The sequence below is a fragment of the Penaeus monodon genome, chromosome 36 (genome assembly GCF_015228065.2).
Source record: "Penaeus monodon isolate SGIC_2016 chromosome 36, NSTDA_Pmon_1, whole genome shotgun sequence".
Taxonomy (NCBI): Eukaryota; Metazoa; Arthropoda; class Malacostraca; order Decapoda; family Penaeidae; genus Penaeus; species Penaeus monodon.
The window spans coordinates 34,361,233-34,378,679 of NC_051421.1; the positions used below are offsets into that span (position 1 = coordinate 34,361,233).

The 17,447-nt window shown below is 38.0% G+C and overlaps 1 protein-coding gene across 1 annotated transcript; it reads right to left on the bottom strand.

Moving 5' to 3' along the window:
* Positions 1-13,803: 13,803 nt before the first annotated feature.
* On the bottom strand, positions 13,804-14,546 carry LOC119595640. Its single transcript, XM_037944747.1, has 2 exons — positions 14,542-14,546; positions 13,804-14,224 (listed from the first exon to the last, which is right to left on the bottom strand). The coding sequence occupies exons 1-2, from the start codon at positions 14,544-14,546 to the stop codon at positions 13,804-13,806; spliced, it is 426 nt and encodes a 141-aa protein (XP_037800675.1).
* Between the last annotated feature and the right edge of the window lie 2,901 nt (positions 14,547-17,447).

A 17,447-nucleotide genomic window follows, 5' to 3' on the forward strand; every position in this document is an offset into this window, starting at 1 on the left:
AAAAAAAAAGAATTTTAAAACCCCAAAAAAATTCCTAAAAAATTTTTTGAAAAAAAACCCAAAAAAACAACCCCACCACACACACAAAAAACCACACACACCACACAAAAACAAACACAAAACACAAAACACACCCCCACACAACCAATATATGTTTTGTGTGTGTGTGTTGTGTGGGGTTGTGTGTTTTGTGTGTATTTTTTTTAAAATATACGCTTTATACATCCCAAAATGAAAAGGGATCCTAGCTATAAAAAAAACGTGAAGCACAATCTAAGGGTTTATAAATCTTCGTGATTCCCTTTCCCCGGGGACGAAAAAATTTAAACCCGAAATGGATACTGGAGAGAATTTTGCCCAATACACATAGTGGTAGGGGACTCCCTGAAACAAAACAAGGCTGACAGGTTTTTCAGGAGGAGGGTCGGGAAAAGTTTTGGGAAAGGCTCCACTAACTAACGAGGAGGGTAGGTCATTAAAAGGGCCCCAAATTGCCCAGCACTAAAGTTAGAATTAAGCAATTTTCAAAATTAACAGATCTTCAAGTATTCTTTTGAAAATCTGCGGGATTTATGAATTCATTTAATATATTTCCAGTTAAGGGTTTAAATGAATGAAAACGCTTTTATGCTAAATTTTTTTTTTTTCGAAATCTCACCGGTTTCCCCTGGGGAAAAAATTTGGGGGCACTGTTTTTCCCGGGAAATTTTAAATGTCAAGAGAAAATCCCCTGGCCGCACTGCTTTTAACCGGGATTGTTGGCGGGAAAAGAAAGACAACGTTTAATTTCCCCCTTCCTTAAATATATGCCTTTTTTATCGAAGGGGGGCAAGTTGTTGGATTCACAATCCCAAAAACCCTATAGGCCTAAGAAAAAATTAGCGAGATACTGGGGTTCTTAAAATACAAAGGGTAACTGAGAAAAAGGGGGGCAATTAGCGGCTTACCATAAACCGAAAATTTTTAAACCCAGCCGTTTTTAAAGAATAAAAAAACGTTGAGAAACGGGAAGTTACCCGAAACTTCCCATCCTACTTTAAAATTGGGTATTCGAAAGAGTTGTTAAGTCTTCTGAAAAAAAAAAAATCGAAAATCCGAAAAGGTTCACTTGCCACAAAAAAAAAACGTCTACATAGCGAAACCCAAAACGTGCGGAGGGGGAAATTTAAAAGGAAAAGGGGTCCAGATTCAAAAATTTACGTAAAATTCTCAAGAAAACCCAAATTTGGGGTGCTTCACCAAATTTAAACTGCCTTTTACAATTAGCCTTTCCAAAAAAAGGGAAATTTTTTGGAACAAAAAAGCGATTGAGACCCAAAAAAAACAATTGACGGAAAAAGGAATCGTCACATGAGAGGAGGAAAGTTTTTTTTCGAGAAAAAAAAGTGGGGTCAAGCGGGATATTTTGTAAACAGGGGAAAACCTCATCAAAGCCATCATTTCTTTCCGTGCGTCGGCAAAATTTTTCCCTGAAATCAATCGAAAAGTTTAATATTTGGGTATCAGAGAAGGATTTCCCTAAAAAAAATATAAAAAAGCTCGCAGCCAAAAAGTCTAATGACGGGGGAACTTTGGGTTTCCCAAAACGAAATTTAAAAGGCCCCAGGGGACCCCCGCTTGTGAGTTTTAGGAAAGCCATAAACAATGGGGAAAAGAGGGATTACCGTTTTAAAGGACATTTTGCAGCAATACGTCTGAGGTTTTTTCGAAATGATTAGTGACAGGTGGGTAGGGGTTGGGGGCCAGGGTTTTTTAACGTTGAGTTGTCGTTCAGGACAGGTAGCTGAGATCTTTAATCGAAGATTTATTTTGTTTTCGAAGTAAAACTAGCAAAACCTTTAATATAATTTAAACTGATTAACACTGGGTTTGGTAGCAAGCGATAAACCAAAACAAGAAAGTTCGGTTTCATAACGTGATGGGAGTAGGCGATATATATACGACCGAGTTCGTGAGTGAAAATTTACACCACGCACTGCTGAGCAGAGATTATTGAGTTTACTTTTATTGACGTTCGCTTTCAAGGGAAGATCCACGCGCTGCAATGGCTAAAAGGTCGTCAAAAACTGAGCTGAAGGGTCTTCTCTGAATATTCTAAGAGACTTACGAACTTCAAGAAACGCATGACCAACATGCGCAACGGATGCTGTCGTATACACGGTGGGCGCTCACAACGAGAAAACGGAATGCCTACTCTGGAACTGGAAAATACTGGCCAAAAGAAGGGGGACTTGTCTGCTCGTTTAAGCAATCTTACAGAAACTTGACCTGGTTCTTCCTCCTCATGGAAGAAATCAGTGCTTCCTCATACTGGGTGTCTATATATATATTTGTGTGTGTGTGTGTGTGTGTGTGTGGTGTGTGTGTGTGTGTGTGTGTGTGTGTGTGTGTGTGTGTGTAAATGTTTTTACACACACACACACACACATACACATACACACACACGCACGCACGCACGCACGCACGCACGCACGCACGCACGCACGCGCGCACACACGCACACACACACACACACACACACACACACACACACACACACACACACACACACACACACACACACACACACACCACAACACACGCTGCACATGCATATTCTATGTAATCTAGATGTCTAGTCTATGCTATGTATATATATATTATATTATTATATTCTATATATGTATATATATATATATATATATATATATATATATATATATATATATATATATATTATATATATATATATTATATATATAGATATATAATATATATATGGTAGAATGATAGATAAATATATGTGTGTGTGTGTTTGTGTGTGTGTGTGCACAAACACACACACATGTATGTGTGTATGAATATTATATATATATATATATATATATATATATATATATATATATATATATATATATATATATATATATAATGTTAACGTTTATTTATATTATGATGTATGTATGTATGTATATACACACATATATATATATATATCTGTCTGTGTGTTTGTGTCACTGTGTGTATTTATGACTTTATCTTTCGATGGGGCGTTACATGTATTAGAATAAAGGATATTTTGCGCAGTCGGGATTCTTCTCCCGCATAATGAGTGGGTTTGGTTAAAGATGATAGTCCCGCCGCCTGACTCTAAAGGCACGTAAAGAAATACTAGAGAAAGGGCCCGATGATTGACCTTAAAACTGTGAGTGTTATGCAAAATATAAGCAATACATACCGTTTTCCTAAGTAGGACCTAAATGAGGTGCGATTACCCTGGTAGATTTTCAGATGCTTGCCCTTGGGGAAAAGAGTTTACTCGTTTTTGAAGCCCCTTACTCTTTTCCTTGGCTCGTATGAAAGGAGAGAAAGTCCCTTCCGTTAACAGTATTTCATGGATTTGCTTAAACATATATAACATATTTTTTTAAACTTTCTAATTAATAATTCCACCTTAACCCCCTTGTATCTTCTCTCCTACAGTGTTGTTTCTCTCTCTATATATCTCTCTCTCATTCTATTCAATTACATTTTGTCCGCTTAGTGAGGTTCGCTGTCTTCCCCCCTCTCTATCTGTAACAACTTTAAAAGGAAACTAACATATATTCGGTGAAATGGACATTAGAATTGGCTGTTTTTGACCAATTTTCTCACTTCATTCACCATATCAACAAAGGAATATGTGCCACACACGCACACGCACTCCGCACACGCACACGCACTCGACACGCACACGCACTCGCACTCGCACACGCACACGCACAGCACACGCACACGCAACCCACGCACACACACACACACACACACACACACACACACACACACACACACACACACACACACACACACACACACACACACACGAAAAGGAAAGCCGCCACAATAAGAAGTGAAATTTAATCGTCACGGTTCGAACTCCATTTCGGTTATTTGTGCGTCTGATGAGGAACACTTGAAAGTTCGAATCGTCACAGTTAAGTGTCATTTCTTTTGTGGTTGTTTTCCTTTTCATCTTTGGGTACACATTGCTTAGTCTGTGTTTTTGCCTGTATTATATATAATATAAATATATATATATATATTAATATTATATATTATATATTATATATATATAGTTATATATATATATATATATATATATTATATATTATATATTATATATTATATATTATATATATTATATATTATATATATATATGTGTGTGTGTGTGTGTGTGTGTGTGTTAATATATATTCAAATACGTAGGCATAGTTAGGGGAAGCAATCGCAATTACAATTGGAATTACGTAAACGAACATGCGTAGTCAGAAGTATTCAGTGTTACGATCCCTGAGGGTACGTGGAAGGTGACCTCGCGGCTCGTGCACAAGGGTTAGGCCACGCTATCACTGCACCCGCCAGGAGAGGATATCGTTTATTTGTTTTGTGTTGCTGCTATTTTTGTGAAAGAGCTTCGAAATTTAATTAAATTTGCTTGTGCTTGTTTTTGTCCTTTGAGCCTTTTTATTTCATGCACAACATACGAGCTGAATTACAAAATGAACGTCTTGAAGATATCTTGGAATACGCCAGAAATAAATGCAAGAAGGAAACCACTGGAGTCCTAGTGAAGCCGTTAAGAAATACATTTTTATTTTCGTGTAATTTGTATATACACTCGATATATATTATTTTGCACAATACCTTTGGTTATCAGGTTATTTCTGTATTTTACCACTAAAACTATGTTTATTGCTGCCATAAATGACGAATCTAATAGTTAATAAAAGATCCATTCTAAAAAATAAGACGTTTCAAAAAATGTTAAAATATATATATATATGTGTGTGTGTGTGTGTGTGTGGTGTTGTGTTTTGTGTGTGTGTGTGTGTGTGTGTTTTGGTGGTTGTGTGTGTGTGTGTGGGGGTGTGGTGTGTGCGTGCGTGCGTGTGTGTGTGCGTGTGTGTGGGTGTGGGTGTGTGTGTGTGTATACACATATTTACAATAATGCATATATATATGTATAAAAATATAGTATATATAATATATATATATTATAAAATTAATAAATAAATTAACCAAAAAGACAAAAGCATAGTTAGACATTAGAAAACCATTGTTTGATGCTATGCATTTAGTGAATACAAATAAGAAAAAATGAATGTTCAGGGAAAACAGACATAATACAAGAAAAGAATATAATGCAGACATAAACAAGACACAAAAGGGGTAATACAATAAGAGGCGGGGATACGTCAGCGACCATCAAGGGTGTGTAAGCGAGTCTAATGCGTGAAGAAGGGTTTTTTGTGGCGGTTTTGTTCTGCTCAGGAGACATTTTCTGTAAAACAGGGACTCTGAAATGAAGGTCTTGTGGGAGGAATGAGGCGAAAGTATATGAAAATCTGTGTTGGAAAAAGAATGTGTGTTGGAGGAGTGCTCTTTATGGCCGAGAAAGATGGTCTACTCAGCAGTTCGAAGTGACTTGCCTTTATGTTCTGATATGCGGTGACGTAAACCGTGAGTTGACCCCTTGCTTGGCAGCTGGGGCAGTAAATAAATACACTACATTAGAACATAGTTTCATAGTAACAACCCCTAGTTTTTTTTTAAGAAATTAATAGTGTTAGTGCTGCTTAAGAAAAAATGAACTTAATTTAGGGGTACTTTTTTTATACACCCCATTCTTCACTTCGCAAGATTACAGAAAAAAATTTTTTGAGCTTTAACTCGAACACTTTGAATTTCTTGCCACATTTCAAGGACCCCTAACTATTTATTTCATATTTTACCCACATAGAGTGAACTGACCTTTTTTGCGAAATGTATTTCCAAGTATCGTGCTTTGAGTGGCTGGACAGGAGTGTATCACTTTGTATAAAAGTAGAGACATACAAAATGGAAATGTGTTTCAACGGGTTTGGCTCTGACCGTCGTTGTCGTTCTGCATAGACATTTTTAATCTATATTAAAATATTTTAAAAGAGAATTCATACTAAACTACCTTTTTTGAGTCTGCAAAACTATATCTGGAAAAGTATTTGAAATTAAAAAACATAATTAATGCCCTTATTTAGTGTCCCTCCAGGTCAAGGTGAGACTAACGGGCAGTGCTACAAGGGGTTCTGGCAGCATATCGCCTTTAACCTTGGAAAAAAGGGGTAATTTCTCACCCTATTATAGGAAGGGGAGCTATAATCAATATTATGTTCCATGAAATCAAAAACCAATAAAAGAGAAAGATCAAATTTTGACCAAATTCTGATAGCATACAAGTACAAAATTTCTTACAAAGCTGCCAATAAAAAAAAAATCACATGGATCATGAAACCCCCTCATGCTGAACTTTTCCAAAAGAACCCCAAGAAACATGTTCCAAGGAACCTGACCCCAATCCATCGACAGTTACTGGAGAGACTTCCAAATGTGTAACAAATAAAGAATCTCTGGAAGTTAACTCTAAAACCATATGCTCAATGAAAAGTAATCTGAACAGCTTCTGAAATCATTAGACTTTATCATTTCAACTTTCCCCACGGCAATAGAACCGCATTAAACTAGAAGCAGAATCCCCAAACCCATAAACCAAACCAGAGGGAAAACTTTATTCTACCTCCAAGGAAAACTTTGCTGATGGAAAGATTAACATCTCCCTTTCAGCAAGAGAACAAATTCATTGTCAAAAGTTTCCCTTTGGGCTTCCCAAACAGCTGCTTCTTAGACCCCCAAATGTAGTTGATACTAAGAAATGTGAAATGAAAAAAAAGAAGAAACCAGGCAAGGCATCAAGTTTCAGTCTGGGAATCTTCGACCTTCCTGACCAGGAAATATATCTCCGAACCTCTCAGGTGTTTTAGATTTCAACTCTTTGGCCGCCACTCTTCCAAGGGGCCCATTCCCCCACGTGATGTGCCATCTATTCCAAATACACGAGCCCTTAGTGTGCATAAAAACATAAGGCAGGGTAAAAAACCCAAAGGCCCAAATATCCAAATTGCCACGGAGATTATCGTGCATGGAACCCCAAATATAAATACAGACTTGAGAGAATTAAAAACAAAACAAAAAACATTCTAAAACTAATATCACAGCCCTCCACCTTTAGTAGTAAGACAAATAACTGGCCATTCCCTAAAAACCCAACCATGACTGAGGAAGACTCTCCCTCTTACAATTTGTGGGCGACCAAGTCAAAGGAACCAGTTATCTATACAAGACCAGGAAACTAGAAAGATGCCAAGCTCTACCATTGTCAGTCCCAAAAATCAAGAAACACGAAGAAACAATGGTTAATACCATCCTCACAACAATAAACCTTTTTTAAAAACTTTTGGGAACAAGATTGATAAAGAATATCTTAAGATATCCCTTAAAGACACTCAAAAAAAGAAGAAGAAATCCACGCAATGTCTGAAACGAAACGAGCAATTTCCCAGAAACTCCTGAACCAAACACCTACTTGGAGACACCACACTCTTTCGCAAAGAGGAACAGGTAGAAAAGAGTCAGGGTTTCACCAGGCAACAGTGACAACTCAAACTCCACAGATATCCCAGAGAGAGAGAGAAAAATGTAAAAATATTGGACAATCAATGAAATTCCAATTGTGACAACTTTCATAAAACAACCCAGAATAATGGATCACAATTTTCCTACCATACTTACATGGAAAAGATTTAAGTTTACAGTAGATGACTCAGAGCAAACCTTTAATCTCTGATGATGAAAGTATGGGCGCCATTAACGGAGACTTAACCAAATCTTTAGAAGACAGCACAACTGATATGAAAATTCTTCAATGGAGGATTTTAGGACTGATCAAATTATATAGTCTTTTAAGAAACATTCAAAGAGAATCACAAAGTCAACCGAAGAAATTCAATGCTTTCTATCTTTATTATGTTGAGGGAGAAAATAGAGGGAGCACTATCCTCTCAAAAAAGATACACCAAAACTCACAAATTGTAAACTCAAAAAAAATTTACAGCATATACACTGCACATGTATGAGGTGAATTCAACCTAAGTGACCTTTTCAGTACTGTTTCACATGAAATAGTGATAGTGTGTGGCAACCCCATGTACATTGCTTCTTCCTTACAACATACATTCACCTGTATCTATGTTCCGACCATAATGTAACTACTACACTCGACTTATACCTGTCCAGGCAAGCCCAATGTCTCCTAGAACTTGAACTGGGCAAATTGGAATCTTTTCTCCAGTAAGTGGAAAGATGGGAATCGAACATCCTTTCCTCGACCCTTGAAATCTCGAAGAGGATTTCATAGATGTCCTTCACGAAAGAAGGCCATTCCATACACCAGAACCAACCCAGGATACCTGACCACAAAAAAGGGCCCGGGATTACTATGAAACAAGGAGCTAAAAAACAAAATATTCATACGCGTAAAAACTTTAGAAAATAATCTCTAACATCTCGGAGAAGCCCGTTAATCAGGGAAAAAAATCTGAAATACAGCAAGGGAAACCTGGCTAATTGGTGCTGAAACTATTTATTTACATACCTCTTTTTAAAAAAGGAGGAAAAAGCTCCAAAAAGCATCCCGGGAAAAGGAACGGAGAGGAAAGAGACCACAACCTTTGCAACAAGCAAATGATCTGATACTTTGTGGCCAGATGTTATCCATTACTCTTGCCTATAACGCTATCAAAAACTTCCCGAACAAAAACATGTCATTGCTGAACAGGAACATGTCATTGCCATGCTATACAATTCAGATCGTCTGCAGACACACCTCTAACTCTGAATTAATTAACAAATGCAATTTAAGTTAGCAAAAATTCAGCCCCAGGAGCTGATGATATTTCGTATTCCTTCCTTAACCATATAGATCAACATAGAGAACAATCGTTCTTAATAGATCCCTAAAAGATGGAAGATTACCTCCAGCCTGGAAGAAAGTCATCATTAAACCCATTCCTGAACTAAACATTCCAAATTCCTACTGACTATTCTCCTTATTATGCTCCGGGAAGAGTGGAGAAAATTATCTTGACAAGATTACCCTGCCTACACCTCATCTAAGCCCAAAACTGTTTGATTTCAGAAAATATTTAGGAACAGCAAACAACATCGACTCTGTTCATAGTATCATGGATGATCAGATATTATCTCCTTTGATCTATAGAAAGTGTTCGAACTTGCCAGTGCAACTTCTGTATTGCACATCCTAACCAAATGTGGGATAACAGAAAAAATACTAAGCTGTATACAAGAGTACCTCACCAATAGAAAGACCAAAGTCAACTTTCAAGGCCACTTTTCAGAATGGAGGCCCTAAGTCCCTATTCAATCTTTCTAAAAGAGGAAACTGACCAATCAGTTTAGTTACCAAGCACTCTCACCGAAGCCTAAGCTGATGACGTGCAAATATTCAGAACCGGAGATCAACCATATACAAATGCCCAATTAGCTCTAGATATCCTAGAACACTCCTTCAGCCAAAAGGGTCTCAAAATTAACCCAATAAAATCCAAATCCCTACTGATGCACAAATCTGCAAACAGACATCCTTTTGGGATTTAAGGAATTAACATTTATGGGATGACTTCTCATATGTCTCTAGGAATATACTTTAACTCAACCAGTGATTAAACAACACATTTAATATGTACTCCAAAGAGCCTTACCAAAAATAAACAGAAAAATATTTGGACTACTAAATTCGATGCAAGTTTCAATGTTGATGACAAAATTGGAAACAATACAGAACAGGTCCATGAGATTAATATTAGCTGCTCCAATGTGGACTAAATCAGCCTGAGAACTGAAATCCATTTAGTCCCAACAAATCTTAACAAGTAATCAGAATAATCAATTGTAACTTACCTTCTCTTCTACACTGATGATTCATTGATCCAGAATGAAAGCACGCCTCTTCAGCATCAGTTATCAATGGACAGATAATGGGGAAAAAATCTGATGGATCTACTCTTCAAGATAAACTACAAACAATCACTATTGGCCTCACTCAAGTGGAAGAACACCCACATCAACAAATATACACAGTTGACACTTATGAAAAACAACCACCTTTTTAACATTAAGTTAATAATTAGAATACTGTGCAAAATTAAAAGACAAAGACAAAATAGTTCCCTTCCTTTAGATCCCAACCCACATGGGACTCCGAAGAAATAAACAACAAACCAGGCAGCTAAACAGTCTCTTACTCTAGCGGAAGTCATATACAAGCATCAACATGTGTGACCGCCAAATTAAGAAGACTAGTTTTAACATCCTCAAGACAGAACATTTAATATAGGTCATAGCTGGATCACCCTCTGCAAACCTGAAGTCCAGCATACTTGCCAGGTTGGGTCACATCAGATCCACAGCCTTGTCATCGCTCATAGGACCGGGCTCCTCTCGTTCCCTGCGTGCTTACACAGTGCTAGTGTACTTAAGCCGCAGAATCAGGAACTGAGACCAACATTCCCCGATCCTCCAGCAGAACACGACGACAGCAGCAGCAACTCAGGATTGCCCAGGCTCCCGGCTCCCCCGTTAACCCCCACTTCAGCTTCAGAACCCAGCCATACCAGTGGGAACTCACACCCATTCACTCCATGCAGATATACAGACCAGTTCAAGTAGTATATTCATAACCATATACTACATTGGTATAGCAGAGCAACGAAAATATACCAATTACGATTCCATCAAGCATGTCCAGAAAGAACTGCTACAAAGTTCCATTGTCTTTGGCTCGGCTATAAATGCTTATGGGAAATACAATAAAATTTAGAATTGAGACCATACCAACATTGTGGATAACTTATCAATGAATCTCCTCTTCACTATACCTTATGCTGCCCAGCACTTGCAAATATAAGACCTCCCATTTTTACAAATATGGAACCTAACTTTATCTCAGCTGATTGATTCTTTAAATGCATTACTATAAGATAATGCTTTGAAGGCCATGACAGAATACACACCACCTAGTTGATCCAAACATAAATAAGCAAACATCGGCATTGGCAGAATCTCCACTTCATCAATCCCCTTATCTTCCAAATTATCGCTTTCAAGAAAAATAATGGTGGACCCATTTAAATAGGTAACTGGATGGGTAGCTCAGTAGCATAAAGCGTAATAGTTTTAATCACCATCACCCCAAACCAACATATTTCCTTAAAAAGTCAACAAGTGCCAATAATGTGCACATAAAGAGCTAGCATGTATTAGGAGTTTCACACATACTACAAAAAAGTCATTTACTCTTGTGTGTAATATGCCGCTGGCGTATTACACACAATCTACGGCACTCATTTGACACAAGGCCTAATTATGTGTATTAAGTCGGCCACTGCCTTCATTCCGAAGTTATAATGGATTCGTGCTATAGAACCATACATTTACCGTACGTATGTTCAATAATGTTCGTATGTTCGAAGTAACCTAGCCACGGTGGCCCAAACCAGCCCAAGTCAGTGCTGGTCCCAAGCCACGGATAAATAGATGATACCTAAAAAAAAAAAAAAAAAAGGTAACACCGCACTCTCCGTGAAAGAACTGGGGACCCTACACGTCTCACTCCAAGAGCATAACACATAAAACTACATAGTATCATGCTTGACGCGGCTCAGACATGAACCTACCGTTAAAAGAAGAAGATATGTATGTGCGCATATATATATATATATATAATATATATATATATATAATATATATATATATATATATATATATATATATATATATATATGTATATATATGTGTGTGGTGTGTGTGTGTGTGTGTGTGTGTGTGTGTGTGTGTGTGTGTGTGTGTGTGTGTGTGTGTGTGTGTGTGTGTGTGATGTGTGCGTGTGTGTGTGTGTGTGTGTGTGTGTGTGTGTGTGTGTGTGTGTGTGTGCATATAAATGTGTGTTTGAATAATATAATTATATTACACACAAACATATATATATATATATATATATATAATATATATATATATATATATATATATATATTGTATATATTATATTGTGTGTGTGTGTGTGTGTGTGTGGTGTGTGTGTGTGTGTGTGTGTGTGTGTTTTTCTGTGTGTGTGTTTGTGTGTGTGTGTGTGTGCGTGTTTGTGTGTGTTTGTGTATGTATGTATACGTATACGTATATATATTTTTTCTGTATAGTATATAAATTGATATTATTATGTTCTTGGTTTCAGGAAGCGAAGATGTGTTTACAAGCCCGGGAGAGGCCGTCACGACAAATGAGAAATGAATAAACTCGCATCCTGAAGCTCTATAAAGTACAAGTAATTCGACATGAGTTAGTTTTGTTTACAATTGGCCTCGCAGATACACAGAATACTTACTGTTAGCTGATCATCAGCAGTCCATAACTTTTCGATTATAGTGAAGAAGAAATAATTTCTGAAGATGTGCACTTCGTTATTGGCGATTTGGACCAGCGTGTTCCTTTTGAGCCTCTGCCTGACTCTCACCCCCGCCTGGCTTCCATTCTTCGGGGAGGAGATTCACAAGCATCTAGATCTAGAGAGCCATCACCGGGTGAGTATTGTTTGTACCTCATTTATTTTCGAATTTTTCGCGGATTTTTTGGCCACTATGTAACACTTATACCGAGACGCGTTTACGTGCTCGCACTCAGACACCAACACACATCCACGCACACGTACACATACATATACATATGCATGTTTTATATATATTAATATAATATATAATATATTTATATATATACATATATACATATTATATATATACATATATACACATTATTATATACATATATACATATTATATATATCAGATATACATATGTATATCTGTATATATATATATATATATATATATATATATATATATATATATATTTTATAATATATTATATATATACAGAACATTTAATATAGGTCATAGCTGGATCACCCTCTGCAAACCTGAAGTCCAGAATACTTGCCAGGTTGGTTGAGTTCCTTGGGCAAGGAACTTCACCTCGATTGCCTACCTAGCCACTGGGTGGCTAAGCCAGCCCAAGTCAGTGCTGTTCTCAAGCCCGGATAAAATAGAGAGAATGATTACCTAAAAAGGTACCACCGGCACTCTCCGTGGAAAGGAACTGGGGACCCTACCACGTACTCACTCCAAGAGCATCAAACATGAAAACTACAATTAAGTATCATGCTGTGACCACGGCGGCTCAAACATGAACCTACAGTTTAAAAAAATACATATGTATATATATATATATATATAAAATATATATATATATATATATATATATATATATATATGTTTATATATACGTATATATATTACATATACACATATGTATACATATATACATATATATACACATACATATATAAACATATGTTCATATATATATATATATATATATATATATATATATATATATATATATATATAATATATATATATACATATGTGGTGTGTGTGTGTGTGTGTGTGTGTGTGTGTGTGTGTGTGTGTGTGTGTGTGTGTGTGTGTGTGTGTGTGTGTGTGTGTGTGTTTGAATGTATGTATGTATGTATGTATGTGCACACACACACACACAGGTGTCTATATAATATATATATATATTATATATATATATATATATATATATATTATATATATATATATATATATATACATACATATACATATACATATATATACATATATATCCTCATCATCAGTCTGTAACTTTCCACTACAGGTCGAAGGCCTTTTAGCAACTTTTCTTATTTCTCTTGTCGCGTTCTCCGTTTCCAATCTTGGCCTTCGTGTTTCGTCATCCCATCACGTCGCCTTCTCACTGGTCCGGCATTGGGCTCCTTGTCTCAGCTATATCTCAGTCTGTTACTTTCTTTGTCCATCTGTCGTCCTTCTCCGAAATATAAGACATTGCCATTGTCCTTGCCATTTCTCCATTTGTCTTCCAGTTTGGTCTGTTCTCTTCCCATGTTGCTCTCCTCCAGGTGTGTTTATCTGTATGAGTGTCCCTAGAAATATATACTCGTCTACTACTTCAAATGATTCACCCTGTGCATGTATCTGTTCAAACTGAATTCTACTGTTGAAGATGACTTTACTCTTTTTCCTGTTCATCTCATTCAGATTGACTTGTAGTTCATTTGCTGATTCGCTGAAGAGGACAGTACTGTCTACAAATCTTAGATTGTTTAAATGCTCGTCCTCTATTTCGATGCCCTTTCCTCTCCATTTCAGTTTCTTAAATGTTTTCTCAAGGCAAGTTGTAAACAGCTTTGGTGCTGCCCAGCTGAACTCTTTTTAATAGGTATTTTATCGGTTTCTGTATGATGGTTGATGGTTGTTGATCCACCTTCTTACGCATCGTCCGATTTTACAACAAATTTCTTTGCTCCTTGTTTTAGATAATTTCTAACACTGCCGTTATTTGTGCAGAGTCAAAAGCTCCTTCGTTATCGACACACGATTTCCTATATTATTAATTTCTCTCATTTAGTGTGTGGATATGTCGCATGCACTGAAGGGAGTTAAGGTTAATCCATGTAGTTTGACAGCGTGAAGTGTGGCAGCCGTGAAACTGAACACCGTTAATTGTAACATTCATACGGCATATTAGAGTGCGACTTATTTCGCAACTCTCTGGTTTGGAGATAATTAAGACATCATTTCAAAAGTGAACTCCTTTATTTTGATATATGAATAAGGCACCAAACTATCAACAAATACACAGTGTACAATGTTTTGAAGGTTTTACCTCAATGGACATATTCAGACAAAAAAATCCTCATCTCAACAAAAGAGCGGTTGACGTCTGGACAGGAGACGGCCACAGAAACGTCTTCTACCTCATTCTTATTTCCCACACTCCTACTCCGGGCCACACGTTCGTGATTTGCTCTCAAGCTGAAAATTAACTCCTTGTGATTTCACATACTTATTTCACAAAATTCTGTGTACTTCATTCACTTATTCTTTTTCAGCTGGTTTAATTCTCTTACTGATTATATTATATTTATCATGAGCGTCATTTAATATCTTCTCTCGCTCTTCTTCTCTGCCCGACCTGACCTCACTCTTCGTTTTCCTTCCGGTCGGTCGGGCACGTGAGGGGCCTTGGGATGACCGCTCGTTTTCCCATAATTTGGTCGCTGTCGTTACCTTGGGGATAATCGTAGTCCTGTTACATTGCTCAATGGTGACACGTTCCATTGGAGCTAAAACGGAGCTTGTAACGAGATATATATAAATCTATCATTTGACTATAGCGTTAGAATTATCCCCATAGTAGTGCTCAGGGATGTCAGATATAACCAGGAGTTGCGTAAATCGCCTATTAGATAAACGGCCCGACGTTGCGATAGTAGGTAAAAGTAGTTATTCATTCGATCGGCAACTTCTGTTCTAGTCGATGTGACCCATAGTTACGTCCATTCATCAATATAGGACTAGGATTTAAGCTAAAATCATTATTCGCTTCTTAACCACACCCTTCTCACCTTTCTAGGTAAACCCCAGGCGATCGTGTGATTCGTGATAATTAGATATCGGTAGGGTATGTCACGAGCGCCCTTCACAGATTCTGAGACTAGAGCAGGTTATTTATAGATTCCCCGACTCGTTCAGTTCACTTCATCTTGTCGGCAACTTGGGTTCAGGGACCCCGTCGATGAAGTCTTACGTAATCTGACATGCTTAGCTAAACGTGGCTACCTCGGCATGTCAGAATTTTGTAGCGAATCCGAAATGTAGATTTAGTAGAATCGTCGATTGCGTAATCCATTTCTGACCCGTGAAGATTTGCTTGCGTAAACTGGCAAATAATTTTTTCACAAATACATACATTCCGTCGCATTTTATTAAATGTTGAATTCAATGTGCTAGTTGAAATAATTTCGTATTAATACCATTGCTAGTTAACATGAACGTTAATCTTCATGTTTGAGATTCATTTTCTGTGTGAGCTCATTCTCGGTTTCATTCTACTCTTGCTCACACACTCACTCACTCTCTCACTCACTCACTCACTCACTCACTCACTCACTCACTCACTCATCCTCACTCACACTCACTCACTCACTCACTCACTCACTCACTCACTCACCACTCACTCACTCACTCACACCCTCCCTCCCTCACTCATCCACGCAGAACAAAACACTGAAACCTTTTCATTAATAGGGTTTGTTGTCGTAACTGCAGGTGTATAGATATATTATGTATCTCTTTTGCCATCAATTTTGCCAGTTATGACGAGTGACAACACTATTAATTCGCATTCCTTAGTTTATACATATTTCTTTCTCTATGTAATGACAGCCGGTTTACGAAAAAAAATAACATTAAAACTACAGATTTATATAAATAATAGGCTAGTAGCACTTAACATCCCCCCTCTCTGTTGCCTTTCTTTTTCTCCTACTATGTTGGCCCTTACATGTATGATCTGGTTCAGCGACTAAACATAGCAGTTGGACCAAGAATATCCAACGTGGCACCGGAGGAGGAACCTACTGCGGAGTCCTAAGGATGCCCTGGGGAAGGACGCCACCGGATGGTCGCCATAGGCCTGTAGACCAGGAGTTCATCAGAGCAGATATCAAGCCGCCCCAAGACGTAGCGAAGATCTAGTCAAACTCCAGAAACTCGTCAGTGCAAGTGTCAGCCACCCTATGATGCCGGGTGGTGCTGCTTGTCCAGACGCCCGTGGAGCCAGACGAAGGCTGCGAGGATGTCTGGACAAGCACGCACCCGAGAAGGACATGGGCGAGACCTGCGAAGACGTGTGGACTAATACGCCGCCGAATTAGACCGAGAACTACGAGGAAGTCTAAACGAATCCAGAGTCGAGGAGGACCTGTGCAAGACCTTCGAGGACGTGTGGACGTCGAAGACCAGGAAGAATAAGAGGACGACAAGGACGAGCAAAAACGAGGATGTTTCAAGGATAGTGCACGCGAGAACAAAATGACCAGCTAATCAGGTCCAGACAAGATGCGTCACCCCATGGAGCAAATCAAATAGAGCCTCGAGGGCGAGGCCTTAGTCGGAGGCCGACTTAAGCATGACGTGTAAGCCATTGGCTCAAAATCACGTCTGCAGACCGGAATAGATTAAGCGGCTGCTATGTGGGCTCCGCGTTCGTTCAGAAGCATGGTCCCAGCGGAGCTATTGTCGACTGTGGCTGACCCTATACGACCAGGCAAAGCGCCTCCAGAAGTCACCGCGGCAGGAACAGCACCAATCTGAGGTACGCCGATGATATAGTTTTGATTGCCAGCAGTATCACTGAACTACAACAACTACTAGATAAAGTTAGAGAAGCAAGCAAAAAGGCTGGTTTGTTTCTTAATGCCAAGAAAACTAAGATCATGAAGATTCAAGATAACGGCAATGAACAATGATGAACATGTTACAATCAATGGAATGATTGTGGAAAATGTGAAAGAGTTCACTTATCTTGGAGCTGTTTTAATTAATACATATGATGATTCACCGGAGATAAAACGAAGAAT